Below are 21,198 nucleotides of genomic sequence, written 5' to 3'. Positions count from 1 at the left end.
CTCACCACATCCAAAGACCGCTTTTTGGGGGACAAATCAGAAGAGATAAAGGCCAGAACCACAATCTCTTGGTTAAGGTGGAAAGATTACACCACTTTAGGTAAGTAACCTGGGCGAGTTCTCAAACTGCCCGGTCATGATGGAATATCAGAAAGGGTGGACTACAGGACAAAGCGCCTAAGTCAGACACCCTTCTAGTAGAGACAATAGCCAGAAGAACAGAACCTTGGCTGTGAGCCATTTGAGGTCCATTGACTCAAGAGGTTCAAATGGAGACACTTGCAGGGCATTCAGGACAACAGACAGATCCCATGGAGCCACAGGAGGGACATAGGGAGGCTGAATCCGTAACACACCCCGAGTGAATGTAAGAATGTCAGGTATAGACGCAATTTTTCTCTGAAAACACACTGACAAGGCAGATATGTGAACCTTGAGGGACCCCAGACGAAGACCCAAGTCCAGGCCCTGTTGCAGAACAACCAGGAGTCTAAATGTTTTTAATTGGTACGCATCATAGTTCTTATCAGCACACCAGGTGAAGTAAGAATTCCAGACCCTGTAATAGATCCGGGCGGATGCCGGTTTGCGGACTTTCAGCATAGTTTGGATGACCGCCTCAGAGAATCCTTTGGCCCTCAGGAGTGATGCTTCAAGAGCCACGCCGTCAAAGCCAGTCTGGCCAGGTCTGGGTTGAGACAAGGGCTCTGTACGAGGAGGTCTGGTCGATGAAGTAGAAGGGGGGCGCTCTGTCGATAGACCCTGCAGGTCTGAGAACCAATGCCGTCTGGGCCACGCCGGAGAGACTAGAAGTAGTATTCCTACTTCTTGCTTGAACTTCCACAGGACCCTGGGCAAAAGTGACGCTGGAAGGAACACGTAAAGGTAGCCGAAAGTTCCATGGAATGGCTAGTGCGCCCACGAACGCTGCTTGATGTTCCCTGGTACTTGATCCGAAGACCAGAATTTTGTGATTGTGTCGAGACAGGTCCACATCTGGTAGGCCCCATGTGTCCACTAGGAGTTGAAAGACTTCCGGATGAAGACTCCACTCTCCTGCATGCACGTCCCGACGACTGAGGAAGTAGGGTTCCCAGTTAAGGATGCCCGGAATGAACACTGCCGATATTGCTGGCAGATGGCGTTCCGCCCAATGAAGGATTTTTGACACTTTTCTCATGGCCATGTGACTGAGTGCCGCCTTGATGATTTATGTACGCCACCGTGGTGGCATTCTTACCTTGCTTGAACAGGCCTGTTCTGGATTAGAGGCAGGGCAAGAGTTAATGCATTAAACACCGCCCGCAACTGCAGAATGTTTATCGGAAGGAGTGATTCTTCCTGGGTCCAGCGACCCTGGAAAGAGTGTTGCCACCACAACCCATCCCCGCAGACTGGCATCTGTTGTCAACAGGACCCAGCCGGGGATCCAGAAGGGACATCCCCTGGTCAGTCGGTGGTCCTGGAGCAACCAGGTCAGCGATAGCCGAACCTCCGGAGTCAATGTGATCATGTGAGACCTGATCCGATGAGGTAGGCAGTCCCACTTTGAAAGGATTAACCTCTGAAGAGGGCGGGAATGAAATTAAAGCATACTCCACCATGTCGAATGTCGACACCATTAGTCCAAGTACTTGCATCGTTGAGTGTATCGACACACTGTTGCAGGAAAGGAAGTATCTTAGTCCTGTCCTGAAGTTTCAGGACTTTCTCTGGAGACAGGAACAGATGTTGACTGTGTGTGTCCAGGAGTGCTCCCAGGTGCACCATGCTCTGAGCTTGGACCAGCGAGGATTTCTTCCAATTGATAAGCCACCCGTGGGCTTGTAGGAAGCTTACAGTCAGTTGTAGATGACTGATGAGGACATCGTGGGAGTTTGCCAGGATCAGCAAGTCATCCAAATACGGTAGGATCCTGACTCCCTAGAGACGGAGATGTGCCATCATTACGGCCATAACCTTGGTGAAAATCTGAGGGGCCATAGCCAGCCCAAATGGCAGAGCCTGGAACTGATAGTGTAGCCTCCGGGTTCCATCACTAGTACAATTGAGCACAGTGTTTCCATCCAGAACTTGGACACTCACAAACTTGTTTAGTGATTTCAGACTGAAAATAGGCTGAAAAGGACCCATTGGGTTTCGGGACTATAAACAGGATCTACTATTAACCACTGCCTCTCTGAGACAGGGGTACCGGCACTACCACTCCTGTATCCAGGAGAGAACTCCTTTAACGGATCAGAGGGAAGAACCGTGGCGTAAGACTGGCGAGGGGGATGCCTCTTGAAAGAGACTGCGTACCCGTGAGAGACAACTTCTCGCACCCATGCGTCTGAAGTGGTCTTTAACCAGACCTGCGTGAACCGCAGAAGTCGGTCTCCCACCCCAGGGGTCCCCTAGGGGGAGGCCCGTGCAGTCATACGGCAGGCTTGTCTTGTTTAGAAGCAGGCTGACGGGCCGCCCAGGACTGCTTCGTCTTGGGCTTAGTGGTTTTGGAAGCACGAGATTGTCTCTGGTATGCCTGACCCTTTGCTTTCCCTTGAGGCCGAAAGGAACGAAAAGTGGTACCTTTTGCCTTCTGTGCTGAAGAATTAGTATTTGGGAGGAAGGCAGTCTTAGCCGCCGCCAGTTCAGACAATTTTATTTAGGTCTTCTCCAAATAGAATGTCTCCCTTAAAAGGAAGTACCTCCAAGGTCTTTTTGGAGTCTAGGTCCACCTACCATGACCTCAACCATAGAATACGGCGAGCCAGGACAGACATAGTCGACGCCTTGGCTGCCAGCACACCCGCCTTAGATGATACTTCCTGTATGTAACAGGCGGCGGTGGTAATGTGAGGTAGGTATTGTCTGACATTGTCAGAAATATCCTTGGGCAGCTCATCCTCTATTGCCTGAACCCATGCTTTGATACCTTTAGCAGCCCAGGAGGCAGCAATAGTGGGTCTATGCACAGCACCTGTAAGGGAGTAAATAGATTTCAGGCATCCCTCCACACGCTTATCTGTCGGTTTTCAGGGAAGTGACAGTAGTGACAGGCAGAGTGGATGACACAATGCATTAGGCGGGTGACATGAGAATCCACCGGCGGTGAATTTTCCCACTTATTACATAACTCTATAGGGAGAGGATAGTGAGCCAAGGCCCTTTTAGAGAGAGGGAAGTTATTCCCTGGATTAACCCTGGGTTCCTGCCTGATGTCTACCAAATGGTCAGAATGGGGCAATAGATTTTTAACTGCCTTTTAAATATATCAGTTTTCTTAGTGACAGTAGTGGATTCCTCAACAAAGATTTGTAGGATTTGTTAACTAGCAACCACTAGAGCAGGAACATCGATTTGTAATTCAGAATCCTCGTCAGAAACACCAGATTCAGTGTCTGACAGGACAGTACCCTCCTCTTCAGATGAAACATCTGAGAGATTTGTGGATTAAGAGGAAGCAGCCCGCTCAGATGACCCAGAGACACGGGAGTGACCTGGGGTAGATTTAGGTCTAATCAAAGTTTGAGTCAACTGCTGTAACTGATTAGACAAATTATCCGCCCAAGGCAGTTTCACCATAAGGACAAATTGAGGCTGTAATGGCACAGGTGGTCCCATAGGGGGAGTTAGACATTCCACCAGAGTATCTAATATGTTTGAGAATGCGGCCCGCAGTGGCTCCCGATTGTTTATAGGAGCTGCGGACTGACTAGGGGGTGTATGGCACACAGTACACAGACCATCATACACCGCTTCACCCTCTGGTAAACCCTTGGCGCATGCTCTGCGCCCTTTCTGTTAGACATTGTACACAAATGCAACACAGAGCGAATTAGTACAATGAAGCCAGACAGAGTAGAATACCTGCAAATAAATCCGGTATCATGTGACTGAGTACATAGTAGAAGACACTTACTAGGTAAATACTGTGACGCACTATATAAAAGACCCTGACGCACCTAGTCGCTTAGGGTACAGAATTTAGTGATAGATCTCCGGGAACCATTGAAAGTGAAACCTTACAGCAGATACACGCACACAGCCAAAATAACAATGCAGACAATTATTAGTATGAAAATAAAACTGAACTGGACTAGTATTTGTAATATATATATATATATATATATATATATATATATATATATATATATATATATATATATATATATATATATATATATATATATATATATATATATATATATATTTATTTATTTATTTATATATTATATTATATAAATATATATAAAAAAAATTATATTATACACATACACACCTCTCTCATATATATCTTTAGAAGGGAGACCTTGTCCTGCAGTCCCAGAGACCAGCCGCAGCTATGCTCTAAGATGTTGCCCAGCGTCTCAGTCAGGGAGTGAGGGTGAGGAAGCTCCAGGGCGGGAAAATCTGCAGTAGATGGCGCCCTGGGCCAGGGAGGAACTACAGGTCAAGCAACGCCTCCCCTATGCTGGGCCTCACCGCCGGTACTACAGAGATTTATCAACAGGGGCGTTAGTACACCCGACCTGTACTCCTATGCCCTGGCGGATATAGTGGGGTCCCCGCTTGGTGACAGTGTCCAAGCCAGTGTCGCAGTCCGTCTCCCTAGACATGCGATCGGAACACGATTTAATGGTGGGTCCCACCTGGGGGACCCTCTTACCTCCTCCCCGTAGCAGCCACGCGAACCAGGAGAGCGTCTGCGACCATGTGCCTAGAGCCGTAGCGTCTCCGCCGCAAGTACCCGGGAACAGGCCGCAGGAGTATGCAATGCCGCTTGGGAGGTGACGGGGGCACAATGCTGAATGTCACCCTGACATATCAGTGCTGCGTCTCTTGAAGTCTTCTGAAAAAGCTTTTGTTCAGGGCTGCCCAGTGCAGCCCTCCTGTTAGTGACCTGCTTCTACAGGCACGAACTCGAAACTGAGCTCACAGTGCCTGGAGGCAGGGTTACAGAGGAGGCCCCACAATGCATCCTGGGATAGCCTAAAGCTTTAGCCTGTTGGTGCCTCTCTGGATGAAGATCCACTCTACACCCAATGTTTTCCCTGTGGAACACAGTGTACCCCGCTGCAGAAATGAAGATAAATAACATTGTACAAGAGGTATCTAGCCTTCCAATTGCTAGCCTTATTAGATACTATAGCATTCCAAGTTACGAGGCTGTGGAAATGCAAATGAATGACCCCAGCGCTCCCATAACACTGCGGATGAAATACAGCCACTGACCGGACACATTTATCAGTCTGGATGGGTTTTCTATTTAGATTAGGAAACACACTGCAGTCTAGAACAGGTCACTGCACCATATCTGTGGTCAATTTACCCTTCACAGAAACTGGACAGAATACACCTAGAGGAGGAAAACGTTAAGGCAGATATTCTGCCCACGCTAATCCTATACGGGTCTCTCTACACAGGAACCTCCGTTCCTTGACTAGTGTCATAACACACTACATGCTCACACACAGAAAATAAAGATCCAACGTTACCCCACAACGACCCAGCAGATCCATCACTCATACAGAACACATACATTAACTTACGATTAGTTTCAATTAAGGAGAAAACATGACTGCTGACATCACGTCAGTTTCCTCAACATTCATCATAACAGTGCAGAAATTTGCATGAGGCTATGAACAGATCGTTAGGATGTATCAGAGACTAGAATATCACTGCAGAGCTCCCTTAGTCAAAACACTGATGTATCAAATCAACCTTAGGTGTTCAATAAGGTGTAGAAAGACAGATAATTGAAGATATCTTTGGCGCTACCACCTTATATTAAGTTGCAAAGAAATAACATAATTAAATTAAAATATGGAAGAATGATAAGAAAGTCTATTAAAATGTCCCAGACGGTTTCTCTTTAAGGGGTATATGCAATTGCGGTCGAATTCCCGAAATTGTCGAAAAACGGGACTTTTTCGCCAAAAAAAAAAAAAAAAAAATAAAAAAAAAAAAAAAAAAATCGACAATGCAATTCAGTACTTTCCGTCAAAAAAAGGACTATCAAAATTCGACTTTTTGAAATTCGACATTTCTGCAATGGTACAAATGCAGCAATTCGCTAAAAGTATATTCAATTGAAGTTTGGAAATTCGACAACAGTGCTTTTAGACAGTAAATTCGTCATTTTCAATCCGCCACACTTTGGTGGGGGAATCTAATAAAAAAAAATTTAAGAGATGTTTTTTTGGGTGTTTTTTTTTATTGGTAATAGCATATCTATTTATATTAGAAGGGATTAGGTACTTGGTTTGTCTATTTTGGAGGAACAAGTATTATTTATATAATTTAAAAAAAATTTGTTTTTTTTTATTTTTTAAATGGAATGGTAAAATCCTGAAAAAAAATGGCGTGGGGTCCCCCCTCCAAAGCATAACCAGCCTCGGGCTCTTCGAGCCGGTCCTGGTTCTAAAAATCCGGGGGGAAAAAATTACAGGGGATCCCCCGTATTTTTAAAACCAGCACCGGGCTCTGCGCCTGGTGCAAAAAAATACGGGGGACAAAAAGAGTAGGGGTCCCCTGTATTTTTTACACCAGCATCGGGCTCCACTAGCTGGACAGATAATGCCACAGCCGGGGGTCACTTTTATACAGCGCCCTGCGGCCGTGGCATTAAATATCCAACTAGTCACCCCTGGCCGGGGTACCCTGGGGGAGTGGGGACCCCTTCAATCAAGGGGTCCCCCCCCCCCCAGCCACCCAAGGGCCAGGGGTGAAGCCCGAGGCTGCCCCCCCCCCCCCCATCCAAGGGCTGCCGATGGGGGGCTGATAGCCTTTGGAAAAATGAAAGAATATTGTTTTTCCAGTAGTACTACAAGTCCCAGCAAGCCTCCCCAGCAAACTGGTACTTGGAGAACCACAAGTACCAGCATGCGGGAGAAAAACGGGCCCGCTGGTACCTATAGTTCTACTGGGAAAAAAATACCCAAATAAAAACAGGACACGCACACCTTGAAAGTACAACTTTATTTCACACCTGCCGACACACACATACTTACCTATGTTGACACGACGTTCGGTCCACTTGTCCAAGTAGAATCCGGGGTACCTGTGAATAAAATTATACTCACCTGATCCAGTGTCCAGGTTATAATCCACGTACTTGGCAAAACAACAAAACGGCAACCCGGACCAAACGGACTGATAGGGGTCCCATGTTTACACATGGGACCCCTTTCCACGAATGCAGAGACCCCCCTCCGTGACTGCTGTCACAGAAAGGTCTCTTCAGCCAATCAGCGAGCGCAACGTCCTGGAACTCTGCTGATTGGCTGTATGCGCGTCTGCTGTCAGACAGCGCATCGCAAAGCCTCTCCATTAAATTCAATGGTGGGAACTTTGCGTCAGCGGTGAGGTCACCCGCGGTCAGCGGCTGACCGCGGGTAACCCCACCGCTACCCGCAAAGTTACCACCATTGAAACTAATGGAGGGAGCTGTGCGATGCGCTGTCTGACAGCAGACGCGCATACAGCCAATCAGGTGAGTGCCACGAAGTAGCGCTTCCTGATTGGCTGAAGGGACCTTCAGTGACAGCAGTCACGTGGGGTCCCGGCATTCGTGGAAAGGGGTCCCATGTGTAAACATGGGACCCCTTTCAGTCCGTTTGGTCTGGGTTGCCGTTTTGTTGTTTTGCCAAGTACGTGGATTTAACCTTGACATTGAATTGAGGAGAGTATAATTTTATTCACAGGTACCCCGGATTCTTCAGTGACGAGGGGGGCGTGGCAGTCGGCGGGTCAACATAGGTAAGTATGTGTGTGTCGGCATGTATGAAATAAAGTTTTACTTTCACGGTGTGTGTCTCCTGTTTTTATTTGGGTATTTTTTTTCCAGTAGAACTATAGGTACCAGCGGGCCCATTTTTCTCCCGCATGCTGGTACTTGTGGTTCTCCAAGTACCAGCTTGCGGGGGAGGCTTGCTGGGACTTGTAGTACTACTGGAAAAAACAATATTCTTTCATTTTTCCAAAGGCTATCAGCCCCCCATCCGCAGCCCTTGGATGGGGGTGGGGGGGACACACAGCCTTGGGCTTCACCCCCCGCCCTTGGGTGGCTGGGGGGACGACCCCTTGATTGAAGGGGTCCCCACTCCCCCAGGGTACCCCGGCCAGGGGTGACTAGTTGGATATTTAATGCCACGGCCGCAGGGCGCTGTATAAAAGTGACCCCCGGCTGTGGCATTATCTGTCCAGCTAGTGAAGCCCGATGCTGGTGTAAAAAATACGGGGGACCCCTACTCTTTTTGACCCCCGTATTTTTTGCACCAGCACCAGGCGCAGAGCCCGGTGCTGGTTTAAAAAATACGGGGGATCCCATGACATTTTCCCCCCCGGATTTTTAGAACCAGGACCGGCTCGAAGAGCCAGAGGCTGGTTATGCTTTGGAGGGGGGACCCCACGCAATGTTTTTTCGGGTTTTTTCCCGTTTTTAAAAAATCGGAACAAAATCCGTCAAATCGGCCGTTTTTCGTCAGCGGGACTGTCGAATCTGTTTTTTATTGAATATGGTCAATTTCGGCACCCAATTGCCGCGATTCGCCGCTAATTGCATATACACCTAATTGACTTTAATCTTGCTTTCCTCCAAGATTCTTCAGACCATGAAATTCCTTATAGGTATATATCCATGCAAACAGAGAAAAAAAAAATTACATATAGTGTAGTATTTAAAAAAAAAAAATAATGTGTTCAAATTTATTTCATATGACATAAAGATATACATATATAAAAGATTTTTCTTTCATCCAATTAAAAGAATGGTCCTTCACTTTATGTATATATGATTGGAACCGTACCGTGCCAAGCTCCCAGCATGGAGCAATGGAAAGAGCAAAAGATTGGAGTCTCTGGAATTCCTCCTTACTCCCTCTCCGGGCTAAACACCGGCAGCTGGACCAGGCAAGTTCCTTTCCAAATGTGGATGCAGGTAGATGGATCAATTAGCCGCCAACGCGTTTCGAGTTATGGTAAACTCTTCCTCAGGGCAGAATGATCCCTACCTGCATGCATCCCTTTTTTATACTAAAATTAACCCGGAAGTGAAACATCAATTTCCTATTTTACAAATTAGAAGTATTCCCATAAAAACAAAAATCCATATAGCAAATTCCTGTTCCTTTACAGATATTGTGTCTCATGATACTTTACATAATCATCTAGAATTTTCTTGTTGACCTTAACTCCTTCCTGTAGGTCAACTCCAGTTCACAGTAATTCCGCTCTCAAATCATAAAATTTTTGCATGGATATATACCTATAAGGAATTTCATGGTCTGAAGAATCTTGGAGGAAAGCAAGACTAAAGTCACTTAAAAATAAGATTTTACTCACCGGTAAATCTATTTCTCGTAGTCCGTAGAGGATGCTGGGCACTCCGAAAGGACCATGGGGAATAGCGGCTCCGCAGGAGACTGGGCATAACTAAAGAAAGCTTTTAGGTCACCTGGTGTGCACTGGCTCCTCCCACTATGACCCTCCTCCAAGCCTCAGTTAGGATACTGTGCCCGGAAGAGCTGACACAATAAGGAAGGATTTTGAATCCCGGGTAAGACTCATACCAGCCACACCAATCACACCGTATAACTCGTGATACTATACCCAGTTAACAGTATGAAAACATTGAGCCTCTCAGATGGCTCAACAATAACCCTTTTGTTAACTATAACTATGTACAAGTATTGCAGACAATCCGCACTTGGGACGGGCGCCCAGCATCCACTACGGACTACGAGAAATAGATTTACCGGTGAGTAAAATCTTATTTTCTCTAACGTCCTAGTGGATGCTGGGAACTCCGAAAGGACCATGGGGATTATACCAAAGCTCCCAAACGGGCGGGAGAGTGCGGATGACTCTGCAGCACCGAATGAGAGAACTCAAGGTCCTCCTCAGCCAGGGTATCAAATTTGTAGAATTTTGCAAACGTGTTTGCCCCTGACCAAGTAGCAGCTCTGCAATGTTGTAAAGCCGAGACCCCTCGGGCAGCTGCCCAAGATGAGCCCACCTTCCTTGTGGAATGGGCTTTTACAGATTTAGGATGCGGCAGTCCAGCCGCAGAATGCGCCAGCTGAATTGTGCTACAAATCCAGCGATCAATAGTCTGCTTAGAAGCAGGAGCACCCAGTTTGTTGGGTGCATACAGGATAAATAGCGAGTCAGTTTTCCTGACTCTAGCCGTCCTGGAAACATAAATTTTCAAGGCCCTGACTACGTCCAGTAACTTGGAATCCTCCAAGTCCCTAGTAGCCGCAGGCACCACAATAGGTTGGTTCAAGTGAAAAGCTGATACCACCTTAGGGAGAAACTGGGGACGAGTCCTCAATTCCGCCCTATCCATATGGAAAATCAGATAAGGGCTTTTACATGACAAAGCCGCCAATTCTGACACACGCCTGGCCGAAGCCAAGGCCAATAACATGACCACTTTCCACGTGAGATATTTTAGATCCACGGTTTTAAGTGGTTCAAACCAATGTGATTTTAAAGAAATTCAACACCACGTTGAGATCCCAAGGTGCCACTGGAGGCACAAAAGGGGGCTGAATATGCAGCACTCCCTTTACAAAAGTCTGAACTTCAGGCAACGAAGCCAGTTCTTTCTGAAAGAAAATCGACAGAGCCGAAATCTGGACCTTAATGGAACCCAATTTTAGGCCCATAGTCACTCCTGACTGTAGAAAGTGCAGAAATCGACCCAGCTGAAATTCCTCCGTTGGGGCCTTCCTGGCCTCACACCACGCAACATATTTTCGCCAAATACGGTGATAATGGTTTGCGGTCACTTCTTTCCTAGCTTTAATCAGCGTAGGAATGACTTCCTCCGGAATGCCCTTTTCCTTTAGGATCCGGTGTTCAACCGCCATGCCGTCAAACGCAGTCGCGGTAAGTCTTGGAACTGACAGGGCCCCTGCTGTAGCATATCCTGTCTGAGCGGTAGAGGCCATGGGTCCTCTGATATCATTTCTTGAAGTTCTGGGTACCAAGCTCTTCTTGGCCAATCCGGAACCACGAGTATCGTTCTTACTCCTCGCCTTCTTATTATTCTCAGTACCTTTGGTATGAGAGGCAGAGGGGGGGGAACACATAAACCGACTGGTACACCCACGGTGTCACTAGAGCGTCCACAGCTATTGCCTGAGGGTCTCTTGACCTGGCGCAATATTTATCTAGTTTTTTGTTTAAGCGGGACGCCATCATGTCCACCTGTGGCCTTTCCCAACGGTTTACCATCAGTTGGAAGACTTCTGGATGAAGTCCCCACTCTCCTGGGTGTAGATCGTGTCTGCTGAGGAAGTCTGCTTCCCAGTTATCCACTCCCGGAATGAACACTGCTGACAGTGCTAACACGTGATTTTCCGCCCATCGGAAAATCCTTGTGGCTTCTGCCATCGCCATCCTGCTTCTTGTGCCGCCCCGTTGGTTTACATGGGCGACTGCCGTGATGTTGTCTGATTGGATCAGTACCGGCTGGTTTTGAAGCAGAGGCCATGCCTGACTCAGGGCATTGTAAATGGCCCTCAGCTCCAGAATATTTATGTGTAGGGAAGTCTCCTGACTTGACCAAAGTCCCTGGAAGTTTCTTCCCTGTGTGACTGCCCCCCAGCCTCAAAGGCTGGCATCCGTGGTCACCAGGACCCAGTCCTGTATGCCGAACCTGCGGCCCTCTTGAAGATTGGCACTCTGCAGCCACCACAGTAGCGATACCCTGGTCCTTGGAGACAGGGTTATCAGCCGATGCATCTGAAGATGCGCTCCGGACCACTTGTCCAACAGGTCCCACTGAAAAGTTCTTGCATGGAACCTGCCGAATGGGATTGCTTCGTAGGAAGCTACCATTTTTCCCAGGACTCGCGTGCAATGATGCACCGATACCTATTTCGGCTTCAGGAGGTCTCTGACTAGAGATGACAGCTCCTTGGCTTTCTCCTCCGGGAGAAACACTTTTTTCTGGTCTGTGTCCAGAACCATCCCCAGGAACAGTAGACGTGTCGTAGGAACCAGCTGTGACTTTGGAATGTTTAGAATCCAACCGTGCTGTTGTAGCACTTTCCGAGATAGTGCTACCCCGACTAACAACTGCTCCTTGGACCTCGCCTTTATAAGGAGATCGTCCAAGTACGGGATAATTAAAACTCCCTTTTCGAAGGAGTATCATCATTTCGGCCATTACCTTGGTAAACACCCTCGGTGCCGTATACAGTCCAAACGGCAGTGTCTGGACTTGGTAATGGCAATCCTGTACCACAAATCTGAGGTACTCCTGGTGAGGATGGTAAATGGGGACATTCAGGTAAGCATCCTTGATGTCCAGGGATACCATGTAATCCCCCTCGTCCAGGCTTGCAATAACCACCCTGAGCGATTCCATCTTGAACTTGAATTTTTTATGTATGTGTTCAAGGATTTTAAATATAAAATGGGTCACACCGAACCGTGCGGTTTCGGTACCCCAAACAGTGTGGAATAGTAACCCCGTCCTTGTTGAAGTAGGGGTACCTTGACTATCACCTGCTGGGAATACAGCTTGTGAATTGCCTCTAGCACAGCCTCCCTGCCTGAGGGAGTTGTCGGCAAGGCAGATTTGAGGAAACGGCGGGGGGAAGACATCTCGAATTACAGCTTGTACCCCTGAGATACTACTTGAAGGAAACAGGGATCCACCTGTGAGCGAGCCCACTGATCGCTGAAAATTTTGAGGCGGCCCCCCACCGTACCTGGCTACGCCTGTGGAGCCCCCGCATCATGCGGTGGACTCAGAGGAAGCGGTAGAAGAATTTTGATTCTGGGAACTGGCTGACTGGTGCAGCTTTTTCCCTCTTCCCTTGTCTCTATGCAGAATGAAGCGCCTTTGACCCGCTTGCTTTTCTGAAGCCGAAAGGACTGTACCTGATAATACAGTGCTTTCTTAGTCTGTGAGGAAACCTGAGGTAAAAAATGTTCTTCCCAGCTGTTGCTGTGGATACGAGGTCCCAGAGACCATCCCCAAATAATTCCTCACCCTTATAAGGCAGAATCTCTATGCGCCTTTTAAAGTCAGGATCACCTGTCCAGTGACAGGTCTCTAACACCCTCCTGACAGAATGGACATTACATTAATTTTGGATGCCAGCCGGCAAAATATCCCACTGTGCATCCCTCATATATATGACGACGTCTTTAATATGTTCATATGTTAACAAACTAGTATCCCTGTTTGACAGGGTCACCGACCACGCTGCAGCAGCACGATCTGCAGGTCTCAGTCTAGTACCCGAGTGTGTAAATACAGACTTCAGGATAGCCTCCTGCTTTTTATCAACAGGTACCTTCAAAGTGGCCGTATCCTAAGACGGCAGTGCCACCTTTTTTGACAACCGTGTGAGCGCCTTATCCACCCTAGGGGATATCTCCCAGCGTAACTTATCCTCTGGCGGGAAAGGGTACGCCATCAGTAACTTTTTAGAAATTACCAGTTTCTTATCGGGGGAACCCACGCTTTTTCACACACTTCATTTCACTCATCTGATGGGGGAACAAAACACTGCCTGCTTTTTCTACCCAAACATAAAACCCATTTTTAGAGGTACTTGGGTTAATGTCAGAAATGTGTAACACATTTTTTAATGCCGGGATCAAGTCACGGATGTTCCTAGTGGATTGTGTATATGTCTCAACCTTGTCGACACTGGAGTCAGACTCGATGTCGACATCTGTGTCTGCCATCTGAGGGAGCGGGCGTTTTTGAGCCCCTGATGACCTTTGAGACGCCTGGGCAGGCGCGGGCTGAGAAGCTGTCTGTCCCACAGCTGTTACGTCATCCAGCCTTTTATGTAAGGAGTTGACACTGTCGGTTAATACCTTCCACCTATCCATCCACTCTGGTGTCGGCCCCACAGGGGGCGACATCACATTTATCGGCATCTGCTCCGTCACCACATAAGCCTCCTCATCAAACATGTCGACACAGCCGTACCGACACACCGCACACACACAGGGAATGCTCTGACTGAGGACAGGACCCCACAAAGCCCTTTGGGGAGACAGAGAGAGAGTATGCCAGCACACACCAGAGCCCTATATAATGTGGGGATTAACACTATAACTGAGTGAATTTTCCCCAATAGCTGCTTGTATATACAATATTGCGCCTAAATTTAGTGCCACCCCTCTCTTTTTAACCCTTTGAGCCTGAAAACTACAGGGGAGAGCCTGGGGAGCTGTCTTCCAGCTGCACTGTGAAGAGAAAATGGCGCCAGTGTGTTGAGGGAGATAGCTCCGCCCCTTTTTCGCGGACTTTTCTCCCGCTTTTTTATGGATTCTGGCAGGGGTATTTATCACATATATAGCCTCTGGGGCTATATATTGTGATTGTTTTGCCAGCCAAGGTGTTTTTATTGCTGCTCTGATGTCTTCTGCCGCCGATTTTCCGGACCTCTTCTTGCTTCTGGCTCTGTAAGGGGGACGGCGGCGCGGCTCCGGGACCGAACACCAAGGACGGGCCTGCGGTCGATCCCTCTGGAGCTAATGGTGTCCAGTAGCCTAAGAAGCCCAAGCTAGCTGCAAGCATGTAGGTTCGCTTCTTCTCCCCTTAGTCCCTCGGTGCAGTGAGCCTGTTGCCAGCAGGTCTCACTGTAAAATAAAAAACCTAACATATACTTTCTTTCTAGAAGCTCAGGAGAGCCCCTAGTGTGCATCCAGCTCGGCCGGGCACAAAGATCTAACTGAGGTTTGGAGGAGGGTCATAGTGGGAGGAGCCAGTGCACACCAGGTGACCTAAAAGCTTTCTTTAGTTGTGCCCAGTCTCCTGCGGAGCCGCTATTCCCCATGGTCCTTTCGGAGTGCCCAGCATCCACTAGGACGTTAGAGAAAAGAGAAACCGTCTGGGACATTTTAATAGACTTTCTCATCACTCCTCCATATTTTAATTTAATTATGTTATTTCTTTGCAACTTAATATAATGTGGTAGCGCCAAAGATATCTTCAATTATCTGTCTTTCTATAGTTTTGTTTATAGTGATTGGGAATCACTAGAATATATCTAGGCTGTTTTTTTCCACCAAGCGCTATTTTCTAGTCCATATATCTATCTGTAGTTCAATAAGGTGTGTTCCAATTACAGGTGGCACTAAAAGCCAGCCACACCACTTTAAATGTAGAAATCCTGGGAAACCACATTATTACTACAGGTTAAGAATGTTACAACAGAATGTCACCCTACACAATATGAAGGGATCGTGTTATTATTGCTGGTTAGCCTGGCATGATGTTACATCATATTTTGGTGATGAAACTGTCTCTATTATAAGGAAGTATAGGTAATTTTGTAAACAGTATTTCCTTCCTCTAAGATCACAGAGACAAGTTATTTCCTTATTCTCTGGAAACTATAAAGAAATGTACAGAGTTATATCTTTTGTTCTATCCTCTTCCTCATACCATTTTACTGTCTCTCTCTGTATGTATTAAGGCCCATACACACTGGGTGATTCTGACTTGAAAGCAGCTCACTTTTGGGGTGTTGAGCCGCTTTCAGCTCAAAACCGCCCAGTGCGTATGCCCCGGCGGAGCGCTGATGCGCGCTCCCGCTTCATCACCGGCGGCCGCCATTCATCTGCTGGTATTACCAGCGTCCTGCTATGGAAAGCCGTTCACCCCCACTGACATCGCTGGGCAGGGGGGAAAAGCGTTCAGTGTGTATGCACTGAGCAATTTTAAGCCCAGCGATGTCAGCCATCATCACTATGCATACACGCTGGGCAAAAACGCCCAGTGTGTATGCACCTTAACACATTTATGTTGAATATTTCCTTCAGCTAGGAATTTATCCAATCCATTTTTTTAACATATTGACAGAGTCCACCATTACTACCTTCTCTGACAGAGAATCCCAAATTCCAACTGCTCTTACTGTGAAGAAATATTATATTATATATATTGTAATTTATTTTTTACAAAGAGTACAAAGTGTTTATTTACAGCATTTGAAAAAAAATACGTTGTCTTGCTCTCTCAAACACTTGGCTGACTAGAATGTTGCTGTATTTACTACTCTGTTTGAATGACCATGTGGAGCAATATTTTCCATCTCTTACGCTGCATCTTCTATAACACATTAGACACTGGAGCACCCATTTCCTCTGGATGTACTACGAATTGCCGGCAGTAGGGTGAGTGCAAAAAAGCCCCTTACGGGCACGGTGGTCTCCCTCCAGGGGTGTTGCGGACACCCCATGAGGGAGAAGAGTTGTTGGTATACCAGCGGTCAGGATCCCGACAGCCGGTATAACGAGTTCCACCCATTTCCTCTATATCTGTATAGGTGACAAATGAGAATAGATCAGAATCTCAGTAATAAAAGAAAGGTGGTTTCAATCGGATACATAGATCCGTGGCTGTGCACATAGGGTTAAACTGAAAACCTTGACTGTCTGCACAAGAGTTCCACATTGCAAAACAAACTGAACTATCTCCTTAGGGCATACTGTTCACTTCAGTGGATTCCTCTACTGATAAGAGTGTCTAATGTACAAAGCACATCAGCCAGCTGTAAGGACATTTGATCAGATCCATTACTGGGTAGTAAGTCAGGTTTCACTGTTAGGTCTGTGTAATCTTTTTTTGGTGATTATGCTACCTGGTGCAGAAGGAAATGTATACCAATAAAAAAAGACTATCAATACAACTTAATACTAATGTGTTAAACATTGAACAATGATTTGCCATGTACTTTTTGTCTAACCCTAATATTTACTGTTGACATACTGACTGCATACCAGAGAGATCGATAGATCAATTTTTGACACTACTTGTAAGGGATATTAAAATTGCATTGACATGCAAAGACTCTCTTCTGACATATTTACTGAGCAGCTTTGCAATGCTTTGGTCTCCAAAATACTGCATTTTTCTTGTTGTTGTACGACCTCCAAGTTTGATAATAATCAGCCCACTAGCCATTAAAGCACCAGTACCTCTTTCCCTCTATTAGATAGGCCAGAGTCTCCTCCGATGCACCCCTTGACATTGAGCTCACTCTCCCCATGCCGGCACAGATAGATGGAGCGGGGAGTCACGTGGATATTCATAAGGTAGTACACAATACGGCTCTGAATATGATCCATGACAAGGTTAACTAGATATCTACGGCCAACATCCATGATTTTAATGTAAGATAACTCCCTACAATGGAGAGGGGAGGAGAAAAAAAAAAAAGTTTGAGTCTTCAAGGTCAACATTAACATTTCACAACCCCCTTCTTTCTGCCCTTCCTGAACAATTTAATCATTCCCAAAACAAACAATTATGGAAATAGAACCACTACCTATCCAGATCTAAGGGGGAATTCAATTAGTCAGCAAATAACAGCAGGTGAAAATGTGAGGTAGCTGAGGCTATTCAATTAGGGTCCCGACTTCTCTGATTTAATGCATTAAGTTAACAAATTTATACATTAATGTAGTTGCTTCACCCATTAACCCACGAGTTATCGGGAATTTTTCTGACCCGCTAAGGCAGGTGAGAAAAAAAAAAAAAAAAAAAAAAAGAAAAAAGAAAAAAAATCTCCAATGACCGTTAGCTTCAGCGCTAATTGGATAGTCCTGGGGGATCAATCAGCACTTGGTAAGCTACCGCAGCTAATTGAATTCCTCCATTAATATACATTTTCTGGCAAGTACAGCATTCTCTCAATTAAACTCCTAGATCCTTTGCCACACAGCCTGTGTGCCCTATGATCCTACTGCTCTATAATTTCTGCGTACAGAGACTGGATAATGCAACATCTACACAATTTAACATTACAAAATGCTCATATCCCAGTTAACAGAGAACTGACAAAAGTTCCTAAAGGCTTTTCTGAGACTATCAACAGAGTTGCACACAAGTCCGCCACATTTTGCGCTCGGAAATAAATGTAGATCCAAGCCTGTATACAGAATCCACTGCATCTTTTACAGATGCAGTCTATAGTCAGGAGGCCGCACCACACCATCCATCCGCTTGCGAAAGTAGCCATCATCTCTATCAGCGCACAGTTGCACCAGACCTATCTGTGTTGCAAGACAGAAGTCAGAAACCAGGCATATCCATTTATGATCGTGCCCGAATATCCCACACTTCTCTCTCTACACCCACGGAATACTTGTCTTACGCAAGAGTGCCCACTGCCGCATAGTTACACCGACTCAGACACAAATGGAGTGGACGACTCTGAACTACCTGTAGCTGCTCATAATTACATATACTCAGCTATGGTGCATGAGCAGGCTGAAAACTCGCAGGGTCCATCTGCAAAATGGACTTGTGTGCAACTCTGAATCAGCACCTGTGTGCATAGATACACTTTGTATTGCACTCTTTTTCCCTGTTAAATAGAAAAAACACGAGAGAACATTGCTCATTTCCCCACTGAGCACCATTGCCCTTCCCTATACAGATCTGCTTACTCCTGTATTTGATAAATGTTAAATTGTAATAGATTTTTATTGTTTAACATTATGATTTTTATATTGAACAGACCATATGGTTGAGAGTTTAAATAATTTCTCCTTTTTCAGTCATTCTGCCATACTGACTGGGTTCTAAATACGGGTCTGGGACTGAGGGTCGACAGCACAAAGGTCGACACCTTAGGTCGACGCCAATTGGTCGACACACCTTAGGTCGAATTGGACAAAAGGTAGACAGGAACAAGGTCGACATGTTTTTTATGTTTTTTTGGTGTCGTTTTCTTCGTAGAGTGACCGGGAACCCCAATTAGTGCACCGCGTCCCCTCGCATGGCTCGCCATGCTTCGGGCATGGTGCCTTCGCTCCGCTACCGCTTCGTTCGGCACACTTTACCGTTCCAATCGTAGTCCACGTGGATCGTTAAGTATGAAAAGGTTCAAAAAAAGAAAAAAATCGTGAAAAACTCATGTCGACCTTTTTCCTGTCGACCTTTTGTCCATGTCGACCAAAGGTGTGTCGACCTTTGTGCCGTCGACCTGGAGTCCGGATACCCTAAATACTTAGTTCAGATAAGCAATGTTCTTCGTTTTGGTGTGTGGGAAGCAATAAAACAGCAACATAAAGGGAAGAGATGGTGAAATGAGGAACAAATGCTCTCCTCTTGCCACACATCTGCTAACCAGACAAAAAGAACTGGACTTCTAATGCTCCTCAGTATAGTTTCATTTTATTTGTGAAAGAGTGCAGTTTTATAGGTAATGCCCTTAAGCAGTATTTCTCAAACCCAGCTCAACATGGAACCCTAGCAGTGCATGTTTTCTGGACCTAGCTAGAGCACAGATGCTGTAACTGACTAAAACAATAGCTCTACAGGTAGTACTAATTATTCCTGAGTATAGCCTGATAATACGCACTGTTTAGGGTTCCACTAGTCCTAAAGGAAGCTAGCACATACAGTTGCTTTAACTGTCTAAAGTGATTCCAAGGAAATGTTCTACACAAATTTACATACAAATCTCTGCTTCAAAACCTATATTCTTTGCCTCATTGGAAGAAGCAGTATTTCTTACAAATTAACATAACTTAATCAGCAGTGTTGAACTGTAATGCAAACTGTCTGGCCCACTGTGTAGATTTCCACATTAAACATACAAGGTACAGTCTTTATCAAGCATAGCATAGCTCAGTATACATCGTGCAGACATAGGAAATCAGTAAATGGTAAAAAAAAAAGAAAAGAAAAATAGGATTTTGGTACTTACCAGGTAAATCCTTTTCTTTGAATCCATAGGGGGCACTGGAGTACTCTTGGGATATGGACGGGCGTAGCCGAACAAAGGCACTGAATATTCAAATTTAGGACTCTCCCCCCTCCATATCCCCGAGTACCTCAGTGTACTTTGTCAGTGTTTTTTACTGAGCGAACAGGATATAGAGAGGTTGACAATGGAGAATACCTATAACATAACGGACAACAACAAAGTTGACCCATAACCTTATTGTCAACTAAACAGTTGACACCTTAACCGATAGAACTTTATACTTTGAACCAATCGGTGAAAATGTGTTACCACAAGCTCCTCTGAGCTTAATACAAACCAAGTAAAACTTGTGACCCTAAGCTCCCTTGAGCTTAAAACAACCCAGGTAAAACTGCTCTGGGTGGGCGTCCAGTGCCCCCTATGGATTCAAAGAAAAGGATTTACCTGGTAAGTACCAAAATCCTATTTTCTTTATCATCCACTAGGGGTCACTGGAGTACTCTTGGGACGTACCAAAGCTTCCCTCGTGGGCGGGAGAGCTGTTTGATACTTGTAACAGTAGGCAGACCAAAGCTAGATGCTGATGGCGCCACCATTATATGTAAACGTGCACAAACGTGGTGCACTGAAGGCTATGTAGCCGCGTCGTAGACGCTCCCCGACCCGCTGGGTCTGACATTCCCACAGAACCTGTGGGATGAGCTATTACTGACGTAGGCGATTGTAACTTAGCCTTAAAGGAACCCTGACTTGTAGTCATTATTGTAGTCTGCTGAGAAACTGGTTAACCCCAGTTGGCAGTATCATAGAGAACAAACAACGTATTCATATCACGTACTGTAGACGTTCGGGACATATATAAACGCGTAATGCGTGTACCACATTCAGAATTCTAGAATGTGCTGTCCACACAGGAACCACTATTGGTATATAGATGTGAAGGATACGAAAGCGGAATTCGTCGGAAGATCTGCTTTGTCATGAGAAAACTCAAATACGGTGGCTTGGAATACAAGGCACCCAAATATGAAAACAAAACCCTTGCCGAAGCCAAGGCTAGAAGAAAAATGTTTTCCAAAGTGAGAAACTTAATCCCCATGTGTTGTAAGTGTTCAAAATATGAAACTGTAAGAAATCTGAACCCAACCTCCAGTCGCCTGGCGCTGTAGGTGAGATAAATAGAGTCTGAACTTTGGTGACACCTTGTATAACGGTGTGTACAGACGCAATAAAGACAAACGTCTTTGAAGATAAGTTTACTACACAGATACCTGCACCCTCCGTGCAAGTAAACGCAGTTTTCCATACCACCCCGTTTAACAGAATACGGGTAACTTGAAGGATGATGTTGGAAACTTCCGAGGTTTACGACTTATGTAAGCACACGAAATTTTGTAATAATGAGCTGCCTTAAGCGGTCTACTATCTCGTAACATGGTTGGTATAACCGACACTGTAATGCTCTATTTCTTAAGAGGGCGTTTGAACCCTCACCCCATCAACCGCAGCTGCG

The 21,198-nt window shown here is 46.0% G+C and overlaps 1 protein-coding gene across 5 annotated transcripts in view; it reads right to left on the bottom strand.

Annotated features, from left to right (window-relative positions):
• The window catches only part of PFKFB4 (6-phosphofructo-2-kinase/fructose-2,6-biphosphatase 4), a 143,325-nt gene that overhangs the window by 21,008 nt on the left and 101,119 nt on the right, over positions 1-21,198 (bottom strand). For all 5 annotated transcript variants that reach the window (XM_063940687.1, XM_063940686.1, XM_063940684.1 and 2 more), the window contains one exon: positions 16,948-17,155. In XM_063940687.1, the coding sequence (XP_063796757.1) occupies positions 16,948-17,155 (208 nt within the window). The remainder of the gene's footprint in view (positions 1-16,947; positions 17,156-21,198) is intronic.

This window comes from Pseudophryne corroboree, chromosome 9 (assembly GCF_028390025.1).
Source record: "Pseudophryne corroboree isolate aPseCor3 chromosome 9, aPseCor3.hap2, whole genome shotgun sequence".
Lineage (NCBI taxonomy): Eukaryota > Metazoa > Chordata > Amphibia > Anura > Myobatrachidae > Pseudophryne > Pseudophryne corroboree.
This window is presented reverse-complemented; position numbering and strand designations above follow the sequence as displayed.